The sequence below is a fragment of the Nyctereutes procyonoides genome, unplaced genomic scaffold (genome assembly GCF_905146905.1).
Source record: "Nyctereutes procyonoides isolate TBG_1078 unplaced genomic scaffold, NYPRO_anot_genome, whole genome shotgun sequence".
NCBI lineage: Eukaryota > Metazoa > Chordata > Mammalia > Carnivora > Canidae > Nyctereutes > Nyctereutes procyonoides.
Genome location: NW_026575133.1, coordinates 56,284,818 through 56,311,236, shown reverse-complemented (window position 1 = coordinate 56,311,236; position 26,419 = coordinate 56,284,818). Strand labels below are relative to the sequence as shown.

The window sequence follows — 26,419 nt, the reverse complement described above, 5'->3', positions numbered from 1 at the left end:
AGGCCAGAGTCAACATCATGCAGAACAGCTAAACTCACATACAACATCCATGTCTTTCTGGCCTGAAGAACAAGAGGAAAGAGTCTGGGGCAAAAACAACCCTTCGAAAGATAGGAAATTCCAGAAAAGAGAAAGCCAGATAGAGGGAGTTGCAAGTTCTTTGTATAACTACCCAGCCTCTGACCCACCTCTAAACCATGTGGGTATGCTTGGTGCTGTCTGTAAGCAGACCAACAAAAGATAAAAAGACTGAGCTAAACTTTGAGTTGCTGCTCAAGAGACAGAACTTGCAGTTTGAGTCCAACTGAATAAATTGCTTGCAAAAACTAAGATATCAATACCTTTCAAAGAAACAAAACAAAATCCATGGTCTTCACAATATAACACTCACACTGTACAAAACTGTGTGATGTACCAAGGACCAAAAAAATGTGACTCTCAAGAAAAAAGAAAATCAATTCAAACAAATCCACCAAGTGACCTATATGTTGGAATCAGCAAAGATGTTAAAGTAGCTATCATAACTATAAATAAAGTATACTCAAAATGGAAAGAAAAAAGGAAATCTCAGCAGAGAAACAGAAACTATTATTTTAAAAACAAGGATATTCTGGAACTGGAAAATACAATATTTTCAACTTAAAATTCACTGAATGAGCTTAACTGTAGAGATGATACAAAAGTCTGTGAACCTGATGATAAAACAAGAGAAATGATCAAAACTGAAGTACCAGAAAAAAAGGTTTAAAAAAATGAACAGACACTGAGAATTGTGGGATAAAATCAAAGTGTCTAATATACATATAATGGAGCCCCCCAAGGAGCGGAGAAAAAGAATGGAACAGAAAAAAAAAATCAGAATAATGAAGTAAAAATTTTTCAATATATGATGAAAAAAGTTTGACAGATTTAACAAACCCCAGTCAGAATACAAATCAAAGAAAACCATGGCAAGGCATATTATACTCAAACTGCTAAAAAACAAATATAAAGAAGAAGTCTTGAAAGAACCCAGAGAAAAAGAACATATTCCATACAGGGGGAAAAAAAAATCTGAAAACCAGACATGCCATCAGAAACAAGAGAGACTTGAAAACAGAGGAACATCTTTAAGATGCAATGAGTTTTGCATTGTTTTTGGAATGAACTAGCTTTCACATCCCTTGGCATAATATTACTCTCCACTTGACTTCCATTAGTCTTTGTTGTTATGCTCCCAGAGCTAAGGAACCTGATTCAACTTATTTACAAAACAGGCAAGAGACAGAGAGAGCAGTCAGCACCCCCATCACCTTTGTTCAGGGGCCCTACACCATTCTGACAAGATAGCTACTTCATCTAGCGGCACTTTCACCATACCCCATCTGGATTGGAGTCCAATCACCTTGCCCGGGCCCTATGCCATTCGAACTAATGAGAATTAAAGCATTTGGGGCAAGAGTATCCAAGGATGGTGGCGACAAAGGTCACACTTACTCTAAAGCCATATCCAATGTAGTTTCCCCTTTATCTAATTAATAGACAAGAATGAGGAATTTTAATATACAAGTGCCAGGAGACACCCTTAAGACAATCCCTTTCTATTAAAAAACCTAGGGCTCAATAGATTTCATAGCCCACAAATATTTAGTATTTATGCCTAATGCTTAGATGAGAACCTGAGCACAGAGAATCATACATGGCGTATCATTTTCTGAAATGGTATGTGGGTTCTGGGTTGATTCAAATATGCTGATTTCAAATCATTTTCCCTGAAAGATTGCCTGGGAATCACCTTACTGCTAATTTTATAAGAGCTGTTAATAATAAAATAATGGATGGGGTACGTCTGCATCCCAGTTAGGAAAACTACTCCATAACATCCCATAATAGTGCCATTTCTCCACAGGGGAGAGAGCTGCCCATCCCTCCTCGTCTTGATACCTGCTAGTGTTGGCTCTATGCCAAAGAGGTCAGGAATTCAACTGTGGTCCAAAAAACCTGCTCCTCTTAAATAGAAAGCACAGTCAAAATATTAAGAGAATACAATGAATTCTTCAGCTTAAAACTGTTTCCTCTTTTTCAGAAGAGCTAAAAAAAAAAAACTGTTATCGCTAATATGAGCAAGCTATTCAGAATGGCTCCCCATTTGGAAAGTTTCTGGCATTTACCAATTAGGCATTGTATAATTGCCATGAGCTGACCAGTAATCAAAGAGGACTACTTATTTCCCACCAGAGTTAAAAGAAAGGATTAGTTCTGGTAAGTTCTCTAACGAATTTCAGTCATTGTTAACAGGGTGGCATCAGCTTCTCTACATCCCTATCAAATTCAAAGAAAACTCAGGAAAAATGGAAAAGAAAGGCTGCTCTATTATTCTATGTGAGCAGCATCCCCCTTCCATAGAACAAATGCTTTTTTTTTTTTTAACTTCAGTGTGTGTGTGTGTATGTGTGTGTTTAACTTCAATGACATTTTAAAAGTAACTAAAAAAAAAGTGAAATTTATTTGGAAAGAAATCTATAAAGAAATCTCTCCATTCACAGTACTTTTTTTAATATACAAGATAAATTCTGGGATCAAAAGTTTCTAGAATCCTAGTCCGACGAGCCTCAGATTATAAATTTAATTAAATAAAATACAAGAAAAGACTAGCAGCAGTAGTAAGCAAGGAGCAGCAGTAATGAGAAAGAAAATTTCTTTCTAAACAAAATTTTTCTAGAACAAAGATTTCTACAGAAGGTAAGTAGTAACAGCTATGACACAAAAGGAAATTATGCAGAGGACATTAGAAGCCTTTATCAAGTGAAGTGATTTGAAGTTGTCCACAACCTAGCCAGCATATCCATACTGCCTTCCACCTTCTTGGACATGAAGGGATAAGAAGGAATCAAACAATTATTAGGTACCTTTCTAGATTCATCACTGATATTATTTTATTTTCCTCTTTAATCCATAAGTCAGAGAAGTTCATTAAGTCATCAATGATCACAAAATGATTACTTAACTGCAGGTCTGTATTACTCCAAAATTCATACTATATTATGCTGCTGCTCAGAAAATATTACACATGAATTAGTTTCCTGCTGATATAATTTTAAAAACCAGTCTAAAAAAAAATTAAAAAAAAATAAAAATAAAAACCAGTCTAGCCCAAACATTCCCCTTCTAAACAAATTCATACCAAAAACTATACTAATTTTCTTAGGCAAGCTTCTAGCAATGCAGAGCCCATCAGAACTTTTGCCTGCCTTTGCTACCTTTTTCTGGAAAGCATCTATGCCACTTACAACTTGTTCTAAAGGCCTCACGTTTAAGATAAATGGGTAATCTTCTAGATTGCCAAATTTATGCCAGAAGGTAGATAAACAAAGTACTCAAAACTAAAGCCCTATCCTGCATAATTATTATTTTTTCCTGTAAAATACAGCATCTAAATCATGACAGATAAGGTAAAAAATGAGAAAGAATGTGTAAGAGACTATAGAAAAAGTTCAGGATCTCCAACTCCTGAATATTTCAAATCCCAACTGTTCCAAAAAACTTCTACAATCTCCTGATAAAGAAATGGGTCTTCTTGCTAAATCTAGGAGGTAATTAAAACTGCAGCTTCTGGGATCAGACACACTAAAGCTCAGTTCATCTATGATTCATCATGATTATGACCTTGGGCAAAAGAGTTAACCTCTTTAAGCCTCAGTTTTCCTAGCTATAAAGTGAAGAAACCATAATAACGTTCTATAAATCCTAAATTACATTGCCTGGGTCATATGTACTTCCTAAGTGTTAACTTTGTCATCATCATTCTCATCAACATCTTTATTACGACAGGAAAAACATCAATAGGGTAACTGAAGAGCTTTTGTAAACCTTCGTGAGGCCAACAGTGATTTCTGTTCTGGAGTGTCTTAGGAGATTTATGAAGTGAGTAGCAGAGATGGAACTGGCAAGTCCAGAAAGGACAAAAAAAAAGTGAGCATAAATTCCATGGCAAAAGGAAATCTGTATAGTTAAAAAAAAAAGTGTATCTATAAAGATATATATATTTGGAAAAAGGATTGAGAGTGAAATGCTATCTCATGCAGTATAACAAACTGCTCTTTTTCTATTACCATGATGGGGACGCCAATGTCGGGCCACAGAAGGTCCTCTGATGGTAGCTTGGGAGAATTCCATACCACCACTACCTTGTTCAGGTAAGGGAGGCCATTCAGTCTCTCTAAAGAGTTCATAAGCACTTCCTCCCGCTCATAAGTCAACATCACCACTGTGAATTGCTCTCGAGGAACATTGCCTCCAAGTGCTGCCTGAAACTCCTTGCCAGAACCCCCAGCTCCACCACCAATAGGCCGAAATCCAGTCCCTGAGCCCAAGAATTTGGCCTCTGAGGGCAACACAGGGTCAAAGGGTGTGTGGGGGAACAGATGAAAAGGCCCTGGTGCAGAGTTCCAGCTGCGGTAAAAATCAGTGACAGTCAAAGTAAAGTTGCGGAGGTATTTGGGTGAGGCATAAGGCGGCTCCGTTTCCACTGGCCCCAGGTCCAGGTCCCCGTTGTCAGCCATGTTAGGGTCAGTTCCCGCCGCCTTGCCTGAACGATGGGGGATCTCAGCTGCTGCCTCTTCCCGGATGGGAGCAGCTGGGATCTGTATGCGAGTCCTAATCATAGCCAGCACGGTATTAAAAATACTGTCAGCAGTTGAGAAGTAAGTCTCCCAGAGAAAGCGGCCTTGCCGCCTCATAGCCAGCAGATCACTATCCGAGAGGCTTCGTAACAGAAAATGAACCTCGGTAACACGTGGCTTGGGCACCACCAGGGCTGCCTCGTTCCACTGCAACATGTCCTGGTAAGGAAGCTGTACTTGCTCCCCCAGCACAACAGGGACAGCACCAACTTCCAGGGCTTCAAAGAGCCGAGTTGCACAGCCAGATGAAATAACCAAGTGAGGGTCCCCAGGAGTGATAATGAGAGCAAAGGTGGAAAGCTTCAGTAATTCTAAGCGGTCCTCACGCTCACCGCACAGTGCCCACTCAGTAGGCAAACTGGGTTTAGGTTGGTTTTTGCAGGTAAATTCTACCAGGACCTGATCTAGCTTGCTGTCCTGTACAGCCTTTAAGGTGGCAATGATACGATCATCATAGTCGGCTGGAGGGTCACCTTCCATTTCTTCTTCAAAAGAGCGGGCCTCCTGAAGGCTGGATCTCAGTGATTCAATCTTCTCACCCTGGAAGGTGAAAAGATACTTCCGCTTAACTGGCACCTGTGGTGGGATTTCCATGAAGTTGGGCTCTGACATGGCATGGACTAGTGGTGATACTACCAAGTCAAAGCCAGGTCTGTACTGGGAAGCATAGAAAGTAGACTGAGCCACCATGGCCCGGCCTGTACTGACATTATACAGTAAGTTCTGTGTATCTGACTTCCGTGATAGATTGATGATAACATGGTTGTGTCCATCTGTCCGCCAATGTGGTAGAGAATAGAGCTGCTTCTCAAGTTCAGCAGGCCGAAGCACTACTGGCTCCTGTATTTCTCCCACTAATACCACATAAAGGCAAGCAATGTCCGCATTTTCTGTAACATAAACGCTGGCTCGTGCTGTAGCCTGAAAAGCCTGCTTGACCAAGGGATCCAGGTAGCTGCCAAAGGCAAACTGGTCACTGTCATATACATAGACTGGAAAACCAGAGGTGAGAGGACAGCGAGAATAATCAAAACAATTGTGCAGCCGGCATCCCCGTATGACCTTTGGGGGAGGAAGACCAGCATCATCCTTCTCTGGAAGCAATCGGATAGGCAGAGAAAGTTTGGGCTGATTTTGAGCCATCAGCTCTTTATAAGAATGCTCAGTCTGGCTAATGACATTCTTGAGCTGAAGCAGGTCCTGCTTGGCATTCTCAATACTCTTCTTACAGGCTTCAATCTTCAGATTCAGCTTGGCAATTTCACTGTTCAGCTCCTGTCGCTTGGCTTCCAGCTGCAAGAGCTCCTCACTTACAGACTCACGAATCCGGCAAAGATCCAGCACATGCTTTACCTCGCATAGTTCATTACCAGCCCTTGGGCCAAAAATCCGCTTGCCTGCCTCATCAGCCTCATCCAGAGTGGTGAGATAATAGTGAGCAATTAGGGGAAAGAAAACCAGAATAATGAAGAGTGTAAAACTGAGCCATGTGAGTCGGATCCGGTTGGACCACCGCAACATACAGGTTTGACCTCCATTCCCCACTCCCCCATTCCGCAACATGGTATAGCCCGTCATGAGTTCCTGTGTGGCTTTTGCCCCCTCCAATCACGTTGGGTCACTCGCCATAACCATGAGTTTCTACTAGACAAACTCAATCTCTTTTCAGTCACACCTTTCCGTTAAGAGTTAGTGTGCTCCCTGTACAAGGCACGGAATAAAATGGAAATTTCATTTTCTTCAGCTGTAATTGAAATGGTCTCTGACCTTATTCCAGCAGATTTTAAGTTCTGGTTGCTGACCAATGAACATGTCCTTACTTTTTATCGAATGGTAAAAGGTACCATATTGTTGATGAGATGAAAAGGAGGAGGTCTCTGATGATGAAATCCAGGAAAAATAACCTGGAATCAGACAGACTTTTTCAACTGCCATAGCTCTTGTTCCTTGGTTTTGCTGACCAATAAATATGCATAGTTACTATTTCACAGTTATAAAGTAACTGGTTAGAACAGAAATAAATGCCAGACTCTTATGGATGTCATTGCCAACAATCAGGCCTGCAAAAGAAAGAGAACTGTGTCAGTTATGAAAAGATTATGTTCAACAACCCGACACTCCCTCAGTTTCTAGAAAATGCTTCTATCTTAAAAGGCAAAGGAACAGTTGGAACATTGGGTGTGTGTCTCACAGAATATTTTAAGTTCAGTTTAGGTTGTGTTCAGTATGGATATTTTACTTGTGGTTAATAAGAAATGGATAAGTGTCCAAAAACAGCTTCAGATTTTACACACACAGACACACATACTCCTTCGTCCTACAGATCAGAATTAGAGCTCTATAAAATGAAAATCAGTCACATTCAACAGAGTGCAAAGATATCTGTAACAATTTATTCAAGACTAAGGTAGCATCTTTAGATGGACAGAAACACTGTCCTGTCCAGTCTTGAAAGCCAGGTTTATTCCTAAGATGAGTCTTCTTTTGAATTACTAAAAAAAAAAAAAAAAAAAAAAAAAAAAAAAAAATTGAGAAGCTCAATGTTTTATACTCAGAGTTGAAATGAGTTGAAGAGAGCTCTTGATTTTTACCCAGTAGTAGACGCGCTAATCCAGAGACAAAATGTATTTCCCAGTTTGCTTCTCATTTATCTTCTGCTAGCAGACATCATGTGCTCTTTCTTAAAATATAAATAGTAACTTGGTCTTTTAGAAAGACTACTATACTTAGAAATGAAGGGCATTATTTCTTCTTTTTTGGAGACAGATTTGCTATCAAACCTTATACCTCAGTTTCCTAATCTCCCAAAAAGGAAAGACATGTACTGAGACAGAAACAATATATTTTGTTGCTATCACAAGAAAAGACAGAGGATGTGAGGGTACTTTTAGCTAATAAATCCTGAAATAGTCCCACTTCTGTTCATTTACCAAATTTTACTACTACTGGCTACAAAAGCTTTTCACTTGCTTTCATCTCAAACTCAAATATCTAGAAATGAATTCCTAATATTCTGTGCCAAAGAATACTTCCAATTTCTTTCATTCATTTCTTCCAATAAGTATTTACCATACTTTTAACATGTCTAAGACATGCTCAGTGTAACTGTGGAAGAAGTGAGGATGTAAAATAATCTTTGACCTCATGGAACCTTCTTTAACCTAAGACATAAGATATAAACAAATAGCAAGGATACTACTACAAGGCAGTATAATGTAGGTAGCACATCACAGATGCTCAATCCTCTCTCTAGCTTCTGTGTTTGGGAGAGATGTAAAATTACTAGTTTGGATACAGTCTTCTCTCCTTTAAATATGAAAAGTTTCCAGTGTTAATAAAAGGCTTAACTAAGTAGAACAAGAGATAAGGACAACAGAAAACAATCTGTTGATCACAAAAAACCTTAAATTTGGTGGATCAAGCCTTGGATAATTAACAGCTAAGCAAATATCCCAGAGAATATAAGTCAATATTTCTAAAGCATTATCCTTCTAAATCAAATGTTAAAAATCTCTGTTTCCAAAAGAATACTCTCTGCACCTTGCAATCAAACTTTAAAAGGAAGTGGAGGAAGTAAAAGAATGCATCAAGGAAATTCAGTTGATTCATTCCTTCCTTACCATAAGTTTCTGGATTCTTCCTTTTTCCAACTCATACAGCATTTTACTTCAGCATATAATTTCTTGACATAGTGAACTCCAGATCCAGGGCTTGCTTTCCTGATAGAAAATAGAAAAGTGACATGCTATTAGAAAAATACTCAATACTAAAGGTGCTATTAAAGAATATATTTACTGAAGGGGGAAGATGCCAGGGGAGTAGGAGAACCCTAGGCTCACCTTGTCATCCCATGAACACAAGTAGATAACTACCAAATTAGGTCAATATCAGAAATTGACCTGAAGATTCAAAGAACCAACTCTGCAACTAAAGACAGAGAAGAAACCACATGACGAAGGTAGAAGGTGCCCAGATCCCAGCCACTGCGGTGGGCAGGGAGCCAAGTGGTGAAGAAGGGCAAGAGGCAGACCAACACCCACACACAGAAGACATATTCCCATAGCAATGGCTCAGAAAGCTAGGGGGCCAAATTTCATGAGTTCTTGCAAACAATGGGGCTTAAAGCCTGGAATTTTAAATGACAGGCTTGGCTTAGGGAGAGCCTAGAAAACACTGGGACTGTTGTTGGAGAGAAGGCAGGGCAAACAGCCTGTAGATATGGATATACATACCGGGTGGAAACATCAATCTGAAGAGCACCTGGGACACACAGTGGGGAAGTTATTTGTTCATCCAAGAGAGAGCCCCAGAGAAGCACTGTTTGCAGAGACACCTCTCCAGGAATGAAGAAACTGGCCTGTTACCACCACCTCCTGCCTCACCACTCAGCATAAGTACAGGGTCACCTGCGGGAACCAACACACTACCTCACCGCCTAACTTGCTTATACCAAGCCCCACCGCACCCTAGAGCTCCAGTGGAATTGCCCTTCCCAATCAAGCTTGCATCAATTCCAGCACAGTGGGTCCCCTACTCCAAAAGACTGGAACAACCCCTTGCCCATACCACATTTCCCAACCTGGGAGTTTTGCAGGGCCTCAGTTCAGGCAACAGTGGCAACAGGTCTCATTTCACAAGCAGACCAGAGAACATCTAGTAAAAACTCATCACATTCAGGCCGGAGACCAAACACTGCTCACAACTAAGGCAGCCTTTGCAGATGATGCGCCTGAAGGATAAAGTAACCAGAAAACAACAGCAGAGTGCAGGCAGCACACAATGGAGACAATCTCTGAAGTGCCAGACCCTGGGGAATGGGGACACTGCACTGCAGGGCACTACTGGACCTGTTCTTCAAAAGGCCATTATTCTTGGACAGCCCCAGTGGCCCAGAGGTTTAGCGCCGCCTTAGCCCAGGGTGCGATCCTGGAGACCTGGGATCGAGTCCCACGTTGGGCTCCCTGCACAGAGCCGGCTTCTCCCTCTGCTTATGTCTCTGCCTCTCTCTCTCTCTCTCTCTCTCTCTCTCTCTCTCTCTCTGTGTGTGTGTGTGTGTGTGTGTCTCATGAATAGATAAAATATATATTTAAAAAAAAGAATTAAAAAAAATAAGGCCATTACTCTCAAGAATAGGAGACATAACTGACCTTCCTAACACAGAGAAACAGGCACAGAGACTTAGAGAAAATGAGAAGACAGAGGTATGTCTTAGAGGAAATGTGCGGAGAAGGCCACAGCCAGAGATATAAGTGAAACAGATAAAAGTAACATGCCTGATAGATAATTTAAAGTAATGATCATAAATATACTCACTGGACTTGAGAAAAGACTGGAAAGCACCAGTGGGACGATTAACACAGAGATCAGGAATAACATAGCAGAGATAAAGGGCTCAATAAATGAAATAAGAAACACACTTGGTGGAATGAACAGCAGGCTGGAAGAAGCAAGGTACAAATCAATGACATAGAAGACAGAATAATGGAAAGCAATCAAGCTGAACAAAATAGAGAAAAAAAAACTATACAAAATGAGAATAGACTCAGGGAACTTAGTGACTCTATCAAATATAATCACATTTGTATCATAGGGATCCCAGAAGAAGAAGAGAGAGAAAAGGGGGCAGAAAATTTATTTGAAGAAATGATAGCTGAAAACTTCCCTAAGCAGGGGAAGGAAAGCTATCCAGATCCAGGAAGTACAGAGTACCCCTAATAAAATCAACAGAAGCCAATCCACATCGAGAGATGTTATAATTAAAATGGCAAAAGGCCCAGGTGGCTCAGCAGTTTAGCGCTGCCTTCAGCCCAGGGCATGATCCTAGCCCCAGAATCAAGTCCCGCCTCAGGCTTCCTGCATGGAGCCTGTTTATCCCTCTGCCCATGTCTCTGCCTCTCTCTCTCTCTCTCTGTCTCTCATGAATAAATAAATAAAATCTTTAAAAAAAAGAAAATTAAAATAAAATGGCAAAAGGTTGTGATAAAGAAAAAAATTTTAAAGCAGCAAAAGAAGAATTACATAAGGAAAATTCCATAAGGCTATCATCAGATTTTTTTTTAGCAGAAACTCCAAAAGCCAGAGGGAGTGGCATGATATATTCTAAGTACTAAATGGGAAAAATCTCCAGCCAAGAATACTCTATCCAGCCAAGAATATTCTATCCAGCAGAGCTATCATTCAGAATAGAAGGGAAGATAAAGAGTTTCTCAGGAAAAAAACAAAAATTAGGAGTTCATGACACTAAACCAGCCCTGCTAGAAACATTAAAGATTTTTTGAATGGAAAGGAAAGATCCAAAGTGATAGTATGAAAGTAAGAAACACAAAAGCAATAAAAAAATGAGTATTTCTGTAAAAATTCAGTTAAGGAACTCACAAAAAGATATAAAGTATGACACCATCTATCTAAAACGTGGGGAAGAGTAAAGAATGAATTCAAACTTTAACGGTCATCAACTTAATATACACTGACATATGCAGAAGATGTTATATATATAAACCTAATGGTAACCACAAATCAAAAACCACTAATAGACATGAAAAGAATAAAGATATAGGAATTAAAATATATCACTAAAGAAAAGTAATGAACCATGAAAGAGAAAGAAAAGAATCAGAGAAAAACAGAAGGAACCACAGAACAAGGATTAAAGTGTCAATAAATACCTATCTATCAGTAATTACTTTTTTTTTTAATTTATTTGAGAGAGAGTGAGTGAGTGCATACACACAGTGCACAGGATCAGGGTGGGGAGGGGGGTGGTGCAAGAGAGTGAGAAAAATCCTCAAGCCGGCTCCCCACAGTGCACAGAGCCCAATGCAGCTGGATCCTAGAACCCTGAGATCATGACCTAAGTTGAAATCAAGAGCTAGAAGTTTAATCAACTTAGCCACCAGGTGTCCCTATCAATAATTAATTTGACTGTAAATGGATTAAATGCTCCAGTCAAAAGACATAAGGTGACAGAATGAATAAAAAAACAAGACCCACCAAAATGCTGCTTACAGGAGACTCATTTAAGACCTAAAGACACCTGCAGACTGAAAGTGAAGGAATGGAGAGATATTTATCATGGAAATAATAAAAGATCTAACAATTGTAAATACCCACCCAAGCTGAGAGTACCCAAATGTACAAAAGTTAATAACAAACATAAAAAACTAATCAATAGTAATACAATACAAAATCTGGAAAGACCACAAATACATGGAGGATATATAACATGCTAATAAACAACGAATGCGTCAACCAAAAATCCAAAGAAGAAAGCAAAAAGCACATGGAAACAAATGAAAAATGAAAACACAAGGGCTCAAAACCTTTGGGATGCAGCAAAAGGAGTTCTAAGAGGGGAGTTTACAACAATACAGACCTACGTCAAGAAGCAAGAAAAATCTCAAATAAACAATTAAAGGAGCTAAAAAAGAACAATAAACAAAACCCAAACCCAGGAGATGGAAGGAAATAATAAATATCAGAGTAGAGGGATCCCTGGGTGGCGCAGCGGTTTGGCGCCTGCCTTTGGCCCAGGGCGCGATCCTGGAGACCCGGGATCGAATCCCACGTCGGGCTCCCGGTGCATGGAGCCTGCTTCTCCCTCTGCCTATGTCTCTGCGCCTCTCTCTCTCTCTCTCTGTGACTATCATAAATAAATAAAAATTAAAAAAAAATCAGAGTAGAAATAAATGATACAGAAACTAAAACAAAACAGTAGAACAGATCTATAAACCACCAGCTGGTTCTTTGAAAGGATCAACAAAATTCATAAACCTCTAGCCAGACTCATCAAAAAACAAAACTAGGGTGTCTTCCTGGTTCATTCGAAGCATCCAGGAGCTCTTGATTTCAGCTCAGGTCATGATCTCAAGGTTATGAGATCAAGCCCCATAACAGGCTCTGTGCTCAGCATAGATTCTTCACCAAATTCTCTCCCTCTGCCCTTCTCCCTACTCTCTCTCTCTCTCTCTCTCAAATATTTTAAAAACAAAACAAAGAGAAAGGACTCAAAATTACAAATCATTGAGGAGAAAAAACAACCAACACCACAGAAATACAATTATGAGAATATTATGAAAAACTAATGCCAACAAACTGGGACAACCTAGAGGAAATGGATATATTCCTAAAAACTATAGCCTACCAAAACCCAAATAGGAAGAAATAGAAAATCTGAATAAATCGATTGCCAGTAAGGAGATTGAATCATTTAAAAAAAAAATGCTCAAAGAATGGAAGTACATGATCAGACCGCTTCACAGGCAAATTCTACCAAACATTTAAGGAAGAGTTAATTCCCATTCTTCCCAAACTATTCCAAAAAGTAGAAGAGGAAAGAAAACTTCCAAAATCATTGTATGAGGCCAGCATTACTCTGATACCAAGCCCAACTAAAGACACCACACATATAAAAAAAAGAACTACAGGCCAATATCTTTGATGAACATCAATATAAAAATCTTCAACAAAATATTAGTAAACAGAATCAAAAAATATATTTAAAAAAATTTCACAATCAAGTAGGATTTAACCCTGGTGTGCAAGAGTGGTTCAATATCCACAAACCAACCAATGTCATATATCAATCACATCAATAAGAGAAAAGACAAAAACCATATGATCAACTCAACAGATGCAGAGAAAACATTTGACAAAGTACAGCATCTATAAATGATAAAATTCCTCAATAAAGTAGGTTAAGGGGGAACATACTTCACATATTAAAGGCCATATATAAAAAACCCATAGTGAATATCATATTCAATGGGGAAAAACTGAGCTTTTCCTCTAAAGTCAGGAACAAGACAAGGATGTCCACTCTTACCAACAGAGTGGTACTCTTTTATCAACAGAGTACTGGAAGTCCTAGCTACAGCAATCAGACAACATAAAAAAATAAAAGGCAACCAAATTGGTAAAGAAGAAGTAAAATTCACTATTTGCAGATGACATGATACTCTACATAGAAAAACCTAAAGACTCTACCAAAAAACTCTAAGAACTGATAGATGAATTCGGTAAAAATCACAGGATACAAAACAAATGAAGAGAAATCTGCTGCATTTCTATACACCAATAATCAAGCAGCAGAAAGAGAAATTAGGAACACAATCCCATTTATCATTGCATCAAAAATAATAAGATACTCAGGAATAAACATAATCAAAGAGATGAAAGACCTGTACTCTGAAAACTACAAACCACTAATATAAGAAACTGAAAATGATACAAAGAATGGAAAAATATTCCGTGCTCATGGATTGGAAGAATAAATATTGCTAAAATGTCTATACTAAACAATCTACACATTTTAATGCAATCTCTACCAAAATACCAATAGCATTGTTCATAGAACTAAACAAAAAATCCTCAGTGTCCATTGAAAGATGAATGGATAAAGAAGATGTGGTTTATGTATACAATGGAATATTACTCAGCCATTAGAAATAACAAATACCCACCATTTGCTTCGACGTGGATGGAACTGGAGGGTATTATGCTGAGTGAAATAAGTCAATCGGAGAAGGACAAACATTATATGGTCTCATTCATTTGGGGAATATAAATAATAGTGAAAGGGAATAGAGGGAGAAGAAATGGGTAGGAAATATCAGAAAGGGAGACAGAACATGGAAGACTCCTAACTCTGGGAAACAAACTAGGGGTGGTGGAAGGGGGGTGGGGGTGACTGGATGGTGGGCACTGAGGGGGGCACTTGACGGGGTGAGCACTGGGTGTTATTCTGTATATTGGCAAATTGAACACCAATAAAAAATAAATTTATTATTTAAAAAAAATCCTACAAAAAAAAAAACAACAAAAAACTCTGAATTGCCAAAGCAATTTTGAAAAAGAAAAAGCTGGAGGTATCACAATTCCACATTTCAGTTTATATTATAAAGCTGTGGTAATCAAAACAGTATGGAATTGGCACAAAAACAGACACAAAAATCAATGGAACAGAAAACCCAGAAATGAACTCATAAGTGTATGGTCAATTAATCTTCAACAAAGCACAAAAGAATATCCAATGGGAAGAAGATAGTCTCTTGAACAAATGGTGTTGGGAAAACTGGACACCAACATGCAAAAGAATGAAACTGGACTACTTTCTTATACCATCCATAAAAATAAACTCAAAATGGATTAAAGATCTAAATGTGAGACCTAAAACCATAAAAATCCTAGAAGAGAGAACAGGCAGTAAGACAGAACAGGCAGTAAGGTCTCTGACCATCAGCAGTTGCAACACTTTTCTAGATATGTCTTCTGAGGCAAGGGAAACAAAACAAAAATAAACTACTGGGACTACATCAAAATAAAAAGCTTTTGCACAGCAAAAGAAACAATCAACAGAACTAAAAGGCAACCTATGGAATAGAAGATACCCGCAAATGACATATGTGTTACAGGGTTAGTACCCAAAATACACAAAGAACTTATACAAATCAACATCCAAAAAACAGACAATCCAATTAAAAAATGGGCAGAAGAAATGAACAGACAGTTCTCCAAAGAAGACATACAGATGGCTAACAAACATATGAAAAGATGCTCAACATCACTCAACATCAGGGAAATGAAAATGGAAACTACAATAAGATATCACCTCACACCTGTCAGTGGCTAAAATCAGAAATACAAGAAACAACAAATGTTGACAAGGATGTGGAGAAAAAGGAACCTCTTGCACAGGTGGTAGGAATACAAACTGGTGCAACCACTGTAGAAAACAGGATGGAGGTTCCTCATAAAGTTAAAAATAGAACTATCCTATGATCCAGTAATTATGCTATTGGTTATTTACCAAAATAATAATAATAATAATGATTCAAAGGAATACACTCACCCCTATGTTTATAAGAGCATTATTTATAATAGCCAAATTAGGGGATCCCTGGGTGGCTCAGAGGTTTAGCGCCTGCCTTTGGCCCAGGGTGCGATCCTGGAGTCCCGGGATCGAGTCCCACGTCAGGCTCCCGGCATGGAGCCTGCTTCTCCCTCCTCCTGTGTCTCTGCCTCTCTCTCTATGATAAATAAATAAATAAATCTTTAAAAAAAAATAACAGCCAAATTATGTCAGCCCAAACACTCATCAAGAGATGAATGGATAAAGAAAATGTGGTGTGTATATATGTATAATGGAATATTACTTAGCTGTAAAAAAGAATGAAACCTTGCCATTTGCAATGACATGGATGGGGTTAGAATGTATAATGCTGGGTGAAATAAGAAAAAGACAAATACCATATACCATATGAGATTTCACTCAAACATGGAACTTAAGAAACAAAACAAACAAGCAAAGGAAAAAGAAAGACACGCCAAGAAACAGACTCTTAACTATTGAGAACAAACTGATGGTTATCAGAGGGGACGGAAGTAAGTGGGGGGGGGGGGAAACAAGTGAAAGAAGTGATGAGGATTAAGGAGTGCACTCTTGGGATCCCTGGGTGGCACAGCGGTTTGGCGCCTGCCTTTGGCCCAGGGCGCGATCCTGGAGACCCGGGATCGAATCCCACGTCGGGCTCCCGGTGCATGGAGCCTGCTTCTCCCTCTGCCTGTGTCTCTGCCTCTCTCTCTCTCTGTGTGACTATCATAAATAAATAAAAATTAAAAAAAAAATTAAAAAAAAAAAAGAGTGCACTCTTTGTGATGAATACTGGGTGATGTATGGAATTGCTGAAACACTGTATAAACTAAATGTAACACTACACTAAATGTAAACTAATGTAAAACTATTATATTTTTAACTAAATGTAACACTACATAGTAACTATACCAGAATTAAAATAAGATAGAATAAAATAAAATGAACATATTTACTGACAGTTATGAAAAGCCTTCTGTTATGTATATAAGGTATTTAATATTCAGAGACATTCTTTTAAGTGAATAGGGTGCTATTAGTAATTACACTGGAACAAGAGGCATAAATTGACACTCAAAGTCAAACCATCCGGATATACAATTACTTTTTTATGTGTTCTAAGAAGAGGGAATAAACTAAAACACTGAAATGTAAAACAAAAAAAAAAAAAAAAGTCCCTATCTTTTAAAAGTATATACTGAGATTTTTATAGAGAAAATGATTTGTCTGGAATTTTAAAATAAACAGGATGAGAGAGGGTGGTGAAAGGTGTTTGGGAGTACAGATGAAACAAGATTAACCACGAGCTAATTACTGTTGACACTGAATGATAGGGGATACATGGCAGTCTATTATAGTGTAGTCTGCATTTATATATGTTTGAAATCTTTCATACCTAAAACTCTAAAAGTCATCTGGAGACTGATGAGACTTAAGCTAATATTGTTTGTGCTACCAACTTACATGAACACAGGTGGGAATATAAACAAATGTTCTAATGGGAACCAATAATTCAACAATAAATCAAAGGAATTTCTCCCCATCAAGTTCCATCCCTTTAATTGAAATAAAGCAAAATCTGTCATCAGTGTCCAAAAGCATGACCATTTTTTCCTAAACAGCTAATTAAAATTTTTCAAGCACAAAAGAAAAAGAAAACCCTTGGAATCTCTTCTGTCATTCTCTGGAAAATGACAATGAAGTTCTTAGGATCTAGAAATAAATGTCATTGAAATACTGATAAGGAGCAATCTCCAGAGACTTTTTTTTTTTTTACTCCAAATATAATACAACCTGCCCTATTCGCTGTCATCTGCCCCAGCCTTGTGAACACCTAATTTGTCATCCTCCCCCTACAACATATTCTACACACAACAACCAGAATCATCACCTTTAAAACATGAACTAGAATTTTGGTGGTTCAAGAGGGCAGTGTGGGAAAACAATGAACTCATCTCCTATCAAGGAAACACTAAATCTATACCTACATATAAAGCAGTTCCTCCTGAAGAACTAAGGGATCACTGAACAGCTTCTGCATAACAAACAACAGAATAAATACATGGAAAAGGGTAGAAGAGACAGAGACCCTATAATGACAGGAACCTCACCCCAAAACACCATCCCGCAGTAGGGAGGGATATTATTACTAAGGGGCCCGTGCACTGACTCATGTATCCCAAGTCACAGCAAGAAAATAGTCATTTAAGAGGCAACTACACCACAAGTGAAAGAAATTCATTTACTAACTCTTGAGCATAACCAAACAGGAGGGAAACTGCTAGAACTCTATGGGGTCAGAGACTCCACATTGATAGCATGAACAGGAGCAAGGTACAGGTGCTCTAGCTGGCCTGCTAGGGTGTCCCCAGCATACCCCAGATCCCCAACCCACACCAGCTCCAGGTGTCCCAGCAAGGCAGCTCCTGTGCAACATGCCACAGGCCCCCTTGGTCCATGCCCACTCCAGCTGGCCTCACAAGAAACATTAAGGAGGCTTTAACTGAAAAAGAAAAGGCCATAACTAGAAATAAGATAATTAACCACTACTACAATAAATAGCTAATGGATGTTAAAATAAATAGATATAAAATATGAAGTCAAAAACATAAAACAGAGGAAGAGAGGCACAAACATAGTGTTTTTAGATGCATTTGAACTTAAGTGATTATCAGCTATGTATATAGGTTAACATATATGAACCTCACAGTAACCACAAACCAAAATCTACAAAAGATAGACAAAAAAATAAAGACAAAAGAACCCAAACAAACAGTAACGAAAACTATCAAACCACAAGAAAAGAGACCAAGAGAAGGAACAGAAAAGAGCAACAAAAACAACCAGAAAACAATAAACAATTAACAAAATGTTAATAAGTACATATCTATCAATAATTACTTTAAATGTAAAGAGACTAAATGCTCCAATCAAAAGATATAGCACGGCTGAATGGACTGAAAAAAAAAAAAAAAAAAAAAAGACCCATCTATATGCTGCTACCTGTAGGACACTCACTGCAGATCTTTCAAGACATACAAAGGCTGAGAACAAAGGGATAGAAAAAGACATTCCATGCAAATAGAAATGAAAAGAAAGTCGTAGTAGTAATACTCAATGAGACAAAATAGACTTTAAAATACTGTAACAAAACACAAAGAAGGGGGGCAGCTGGGTGGCTCAGTCAGTTAAGCATCTGCCTTTGGCTCCAGTCATGATCCCATGGTCCTGGGATGGAAACCCTGCTTGTCCCTCTACCCCTCCCACAACTCATGTGCTCTCTCAAATAAATGAATTAAAACCTTGAAAAAACACACACAAAGACGGGCATTACATAATGACTAAGTCAATCCAATAAGAGGATATAACATGTATAAATATTTATGCACCTAATGTAGGAGCACCTAAATATTAAAAACAAGTATTAGTGAACATAAAGGGGAGAAATTGACAATAATACGATAATAGTAGGGAACATGATACTTCCACTTACATCAATGTATAGATTATCTAGACAGAAAATCAGAAATTAAACATTGGCCTTAACACATTGGGCAGAGAGACTATATATATATATATATATATATATATATATATATATATACACAAAACATTTCATTACAAACTGTAGGATACACATTTTTTTTTCAAGTGCAGATGGAACATTCTCCTGGATAGATCTCATGTGAGGCCACAAAACAAGACTCAGTAAATTCAAGAAGACTGAAATCATACCAAGCATTTTTTCTGACTGTAACAGTATAAAACTAGAAATTAGTTACAAGAAAACTGGAAAATAGGGATCCCTGGGTGGCACAGCGGTTTGGCGCCTGCCTTTGGCCCAGGGCGCGATCCTGGAGACCCGGGATCGAGTCCCACGTCGGGCTCCCGGTGCATGGAGCCTGCTTCTCCCTCTGCCTGTGTCTCTGCCTCTTTCTCTCTCTCACTGTGTGCCTATCATAAATAAATAAAAAATTTAAAAAAAAAAAAAAAGAAAACTGGAAAATATACAAACATGTGCGCACTTAATAACATGCTATAAAAAACAAGGGATCAATGAAGAAATCAAAAAGAAATTTTAAAAATAACATAAATGAAAACAGAAAGACAACTTTACAAAATCTATGGGACAAGCAAAAACAGTTCCAAGAGAAAGTTCATAACAATACATTCCTACCTCAAAAAACAAACAAAATCCCAAATAATCTAACTTTACACCTAAAGGAATTAGAAAAGAAGAACAATACAAGCCCCAAGCTAGTAAAAGGTAAGAACTAATAAAGATTAGAATAAAAATAATGAAATAAAGACTAGAAAAACAATACAAAAGATGAATGAAACTAAAACCTAGTTCTTTGAAAAGATAAACAAAATCAATAAACCTCTAGCCAGACTCCTCAAGGAAAAAAAAAAAGCACCCAAATAAAATAAAAAATGAAAAGAGAAGTTACAACCCACACCATAAAAATACAAAGGATCATTAAGACTTGCAAATAATTATACACCAACAAATTGGAAAACATAGAAAAGTAGATAAAATCGTAGAAACACAACCTTCCAAGACTAAATAACAAAGAAATATCCAGCTAATACCAAGTTTAATGTACATAGAGAACCGCAAAACTCCAGCGCTAGGGAAAAATAGTATATAGAATTCGTGGGGGTTTTCTCACGATTCTTTAGCCTTTCAGTTTAATTTTTTTTTAATTTTTATTTATTTATGATAGTCACAGAGAGAGAGAGAGGCAGAGAGACAGGCAGAGGGAGAAGCAGGCTCCATGCACCGGGAGCCTGACATGGGATTCGATCCCGGGTCTCCAGGATCGCGCCCTGGGCCAAAGGCAGGCGCTAAACCGCTGCGCCACCCAGGGATCCCTAGCCTTTCAGTTTAAAATTATTTTTCCTTTTCAGCTAATTTATTTTGTAAACTTTTTTTAAGCCTTTTTTAATTTTCATTTTTTTTAAGATTTTATCTATTTGAAAGGGAGAGAGCAAGAGCATAGAGGAAGAATGAGAGGGACAAGTGGGACTTGATTCCAGGACCTGAGATCATAGCCAGAGGCAGATGCTTAACAGACTGAGCCACCCAAGCACCCCTTAATTTTCATTTTTACATTTATGCTTTATATATAAGTATTTTTCATTTTTTATTTTCATTGTATTCAATTTTATTTTTGTATATGTATATAAATTTTTCTTACTTTCCAATTTGGGGATCTAGTTTCTTCTAACAAACAGACCAAAATACACCCAGGATCTACTTTATTGTTCCGTTCTCACCTTCTGTTTGATTTTATTCTTTCTTGTTCTCTTTTTTTCCTTTTTTTTTTTTTTTGGTTTCTGATCTCTTCTGATGTGTTTAGTATGTATTTTTCTAGTGTCATTGTTGCTATTTTTGTATTTTTTTTCTCTTTCATCTATTCTTCTCTAGACATAATGACAAAACAGAAGAACTCACCCCCCCCCAAAAAAAAAAAAAAAAGAGAAAGAGGCAGTATTCATTTCCAGGGATTTAATCAATACGGGTATAAGTAGGATGTCAGAACCAGAATTCAAAACAACGATTATAAAGATACTAGCTGGGCTTGTAAAAAGCATAGAAGACACTAGAGAAACCCTTACTGGAGAAATAAAAGAACTAAAATCTAATCAGGTTGAAATAAAAAAGGCTATTACTGAGACAATTAAAAATGAAGGCTCTAACTGCTAGGACAAATGAGGCAGAAGAAGAGAATTAATGATAAAGAAGACAAAATGATGGAGAATAAAGAAGCTGAGAAAGAGATAAACAACTACTGGATCACAAGGGGAGAATTCAAGAGATCAGTAATATCATAAAGCAAAACAATAACAGAATGGTGTCCAAAGGAAGAGGAAAGGTGGGGTACATAAGGTTTATTTGAGCAAATTATAGCTGACAACTTTCCTTATCTGGGAAAGGATATAGGCATTCATGTCCAGGAGGCACAAAGAACCCCCTCAAAATCAAGAAAAATAGGTCAACATCTCGACATGTAATATAGTGAAGCTTGTAAATCTCAGAAACAAAGAGAAAATCCTGAAAGCAGCTCAGGAAAAGAGGTTCTGACCTACAGGGTAAAAACATAAGGCTGGCAGCAAACCCAGCCACAGAAACCTAGCAGGCCAAAAAGGACTGGCATGATATATTCAGGGTGCTAAATGAGAAAAACATGCAGCGAAGAATACTTTATCCAGGAAGGATGTCATTCAAAAGAGAGAGAGAGATAAAGAGCTTCCAGAACAAACAGAAACTAAAAGAATTTGTGATCACTAAACCAGCCCTGCAAGAAATATTAAAGGGGATTCTTTAAACAAAGAGCCCAAAAAGTAACACATCAGAAGAGAGACAATAGAAACAGTGACTTTATAGGTAATACAATGGCACAAAATTTGTATCTTTCAAGAGTTACTCTGAATGTAAACAGGCTAAATGTTCCAATCAAAAGACACAGGGTATAAGATTAGGTAAAAAAGCAAAATCCATTGATATGCTGTCTATAAGAGACTCATTTTAGACCCAAAGTCACCTCTGATTGAAACCGAAAAGATAGAGAACCATTTATCATGCTAATGGTCATCAAAAGAAAGCTGGGGTGGCAATCCTTATATCAGACAAATTAGATTTTTAAACCAAAGACTGTAACAAGAGATGAAGAAGGACACTATATCACAATTAAAGAATCTATCCAACAAGAAGATCAAACAATTGTAATATTTATGCCCCTAACATGGGAGCAGCCAATTATATAAATCATTTAATAACCAAATTAAAGAAACACATAGATAATAATACCATAGTAGCAGGGGATTTTAATGCTCCCCACTCATAGCAATGGATAGATCATCTAAGCAGAAGACCAATAAGGAAAGAAGGGTTTTGAATGATACACTGGACGAGATAGATTTCACAGATATATTCAGAGTATTCTAACCTAGAGCAACAGAATACACATTCTTCCCCATTGCACATGGAACATTCTCCAGAATAGATCACCTACTAGGTCACAGGTCAGGTTTTAACTGGTTCCAAAAGATTGGGATTATTCCCTGCATATTTTTACACCACAATGTGTTGAAGCTTGAACTCAACACAAGAAGAAATTTGGAATGAACATAAATACATGGAGGTTAAGAGTATCCCACTAAAGAATGAATGAATCAAATAAGAAATTAAAGAATTTTAAAAATGCATGGGAACAAATGAAAATGAAAATACAACTGTTCAAAACCTTTGGGATGCAGCAAAGGCGGCCCTAAGAAGTATATAGCAATACAAGCCTTTCTCAAAAAAACAAGAAGTCTCAAATATACTATCTAACCATGCACCTAAAATAGCTGGAGAAAGAAGAACAAATAAAGCCTAAACCCAGCAGGAGAAAAGAATTAATAAAGATTAGAGCAGAAATCAGTGAAATAGAGACCAAAAGAAGAGTAGAACAGATCAATGAAACTAGGAACTGGTTCTTTGAAAGAACTAATAAAATCAATAAACTCCTAGCCAGACTTATCAAAAAGAAAAGAGAAAGGACTCAAATAAATAAAATCATGAATGAAAGAGGAGAGATCACAATAATACGGAAGAAATACAAACTATAAGGACATATTATGAGCAACTGTATCCCAACAAATCAAGCAACCCAGGAAGAAATGTGTGCATTCCTAGAAACTTATAAACTACCAAAACTGAAACAGGAAGAAATAAAAAACCAAAACAGACCCATAATCAGCAAGGAAATTGAAGCAATAATCAAGAGTCTACCAACAAACAAGAGTCCAGGGCCAGATGGCTTCCCAGGGGGAATTCTACCAAACATTTAAAGAAGAATTAATATCTATTCTTCTGAAGCTGTTTCCAAAAAATAGAAGGAAAACTTCAAACTCTTTCTATAAGACCAGCATTACCTTGATCCCAAAACCAGACAAAGACCCCACCAAAAAGGAGAGTTACAGACCAATATTCCTGATGAACAAGGATGTAAAAATTTTCACCAAGATACTAGCCAGTAGGATTCAACAGTACATTAAAAGGATTATTCACCGTGACCAAGTGGGATTTATTCCTGGGTTGCAAGGGTAGTTCAACATCTGCAAATCAATCAATGTGATACTCTACATTAATAAAAGAAAGGACAAGAACTATATCATCTTCTCAATAGATGCATAAAGAACATTAGACAAAGTACAGCATCCTTTCTTAAAACTCTGCACAGTGTAGGAATAGAGGGAACATATCTCAATATCACTGAAGCCATATATGAAAAGCCCACATTGGATATCATTCTCAATGGGAAAAAATTGAGAGCTTTTCCCCTAAGGTCGGGAATACGATAGGGATGTCAACTCTCACCACTGTTATTCAAAATAGCACTAGAAGTCCTAACCTCAGCAATCAGACAACAAAAAGAAATAAAAGGTATCCAAATACTCGATGAAGAAGTCAAACACTGATTCTTTGCAGATGACATAATACTCGATGTGGAAAATCCAAAAGACTCCACTCCAAAATTGCTAGAATTTATACAGGAATTCAGCAAAGTGGCAGAATATGAAATCAGTTGCATTTCTATACACTAACAATGAGACAGAAGAAAGAGAAATTAAGGAGTCGATCCCATTTACAACTGCACCAAAAACCATAAGATACCTAGGAATAAACCTAACCAAAGAGGCAAAGGATCTGTACTCTGAAAACTACAGAACACTCATGGAATAAATTGAGGAAGACCCAAAGAAAAGGAAATATGTTCCATGTTCCGGGTGCCTGGGTGGCTCAGTCAGTTAAGAGTCTACCTTTGGCTCAGGTCATGACCCCAGGGTCCTGGGACTGAGCCCTACATCGAGCTCCCTGCTTAATGGGGAGTCTGCTTCTCCCTCTCCCTCTGCCTCTCCCCCTGGCTTGTATTCTTCCCTCCCAAATAAATAAATCTTTTTTTTTTTTAATGTTTCATGCTCATGGATTGAATGAACAAATACTGTTAAAATGTCTAAGCTACCCAGAGCAATCTACACATTCAATGCAATCCCTATCAAAATACCATCAACATTTTTCTTTTTAAATTTTTTATTTATTTATTTATTTATGACAGTCACAGAGAGAGAGAGAGAGAGGCAGAGACACAGGCAGAGGGAGAAGCAGGCTCCATGCACCGGGAGCCTGACGTGGGATTCGATCCCGGGTCTCCAGGATCGCGCCCCGGGCCAAAGACAGGCGCCAAACCACTGCGCCACCCAGGGATCCCCACCATCAACATTTTTCACAGAACTGGAACAAATAATCCTAAAATTTATATGGAATCACAAAAGATCCTGAATGTTTAAAAAGAAAACCAAAACTGGTGGCATCAGGATTCCGGACTTCAAGCTATATTACAAAGTTGTAATCATCAAGACAGTACAGTACTGGCACAAAAACAGACACATAGATCAGTGGAACAGAATAGAGAACCCAGAAACAGACCCTCAACTCATCAAGAAAAAAAGGTTTTTGCACAGCAAAGAAAATAGTTGACAAAAACCAAAGACTACCTACTGAATGGGCAAAGATGTTTGCAAATGTCTTATCAGATAAAGTGTTTGTATCCAAAGTCTATAAAAAACTTATCAAATCCAATACCCAAAAAACAAATAATCCAGTCAAGAAATGGGCAGAAGACATGAGCAGATTATTTCTCCAAAGAAGACATACAAATGGCCAAGAGACACATTAGGAAAACACAAATCAAAACCACAATGAGATACCACCTCATACCAGTCAGAATGGCTAAAATTAACAAGTCAGGAAATAAATGTTAATGAGGATGTAGAGAAAGGGAAACTCTTACTTACACTGCAGGTAAGAATGCAAGCTGGTACAGACACTCTGGAAAACAGTATGGAGATTCCTCAAAAAATTAAAAATAAAACTACCCTATGACCCAACAATCATACTACTAGGTATTTATCCAAAAGATACCAATATAGTGATCTGAAAGAGCACCTGCACCTCTATGTTGATAGCAGCAATGTCCACAACAGCCGAACTATGGAAAGAGCCCACGTGTCCATCAACAGATGAATGGATAAAGAAGATGTGGTGTATACATACACACACACACACACACAATGGAACATTACTCAGCCATCAGGATGAAATCTTACCTCTTGCAATGACGTCGCTGGAACTAGAGGATATCATGCTAATAAACAGAGAAAGACAATTATCATATGGTTTTACTCATATGTGGAATTTAAGACACAAAACAGGATCACAGAGGAAAGGAGGGAAAATTAAGATAAGATGAAATCAGAGAGGGAGACAGGCCATAAGAGACTCTTAATCATAGGAAACAGACTGAGGGTTGCTGGAAGGCAGTGGGTGAGGGAGTGGGGTAACAGGGTAATGAGTGTTAAGGAGGGCACGTGATGTAATGAGCCCTGGATGTTATATACAACTGATGAATCACTGAATTCTACCTCAGAAACTAATAATACACTGTGTTAATTAACTGAATTTAAATAAACTAAAACTTAAAAAATATATTAGCAAACTGCATTCAACAATACATTAAAAGTATCATAAACCACAATCAAGTGGGATTTATTCCAGGAATGCAAGAATAGTTCAATATCCATAAATCAATCAACATAATACAACACATTAACAAAACAAAGGATAAAAATCAGATGATCATTTCAATAGTTGGAGAAAAAGCATATGACAAAAATCAACTTCCATTTATGATAAAAACTCTCAACTCAGTGGGTACAGAAGGAAGGAACATAATAAAGGCCACACAGGACAAACCCACAACTTGCATCACTCTCAATGGTGAAAAGCTGAACATTTTTCCTCCTAAGATCAAGAACAAAATAAGGATGTCCACTCTTGCCA

The 26,419-nt window shown here is 37.9% G+C and overlaps 1 protein-coding gene across 4 annotated transcripts in view; it reads right to left on the bottom strand.

The window, feature by feature from the left end:
* The window catches only part of EXTL3 (exostosin like glycosyltransferase 3), a 139,044-nt gene that overhangs the window by 35,646 nt on the left and 76,979 nt on the right, over positions 1-26,419 (bottom strand). For all 4 annotated transcript variants that reach the window (XM_055346352.1, XM_055346354.1, XM_055346351.1 and 1 more), the window contains 2 exons: positions 8,282-8,380; positions 4,092-6,721 (listed from right to left, as the gene is read on the bottom strand). In XM_055346352.1, the coding sequence (XP_055202327.1) occupies positions 4,092-6,239 (2,148 nt within the window). In that variant the 5' untranslated portion in view covers positions 6,240-6,721; positions 8,282-8,380. The remainder of the gene's footprint in view (positions 1-4,091; positions 6,722-8,281; positions 8,381-26,419) is intronic.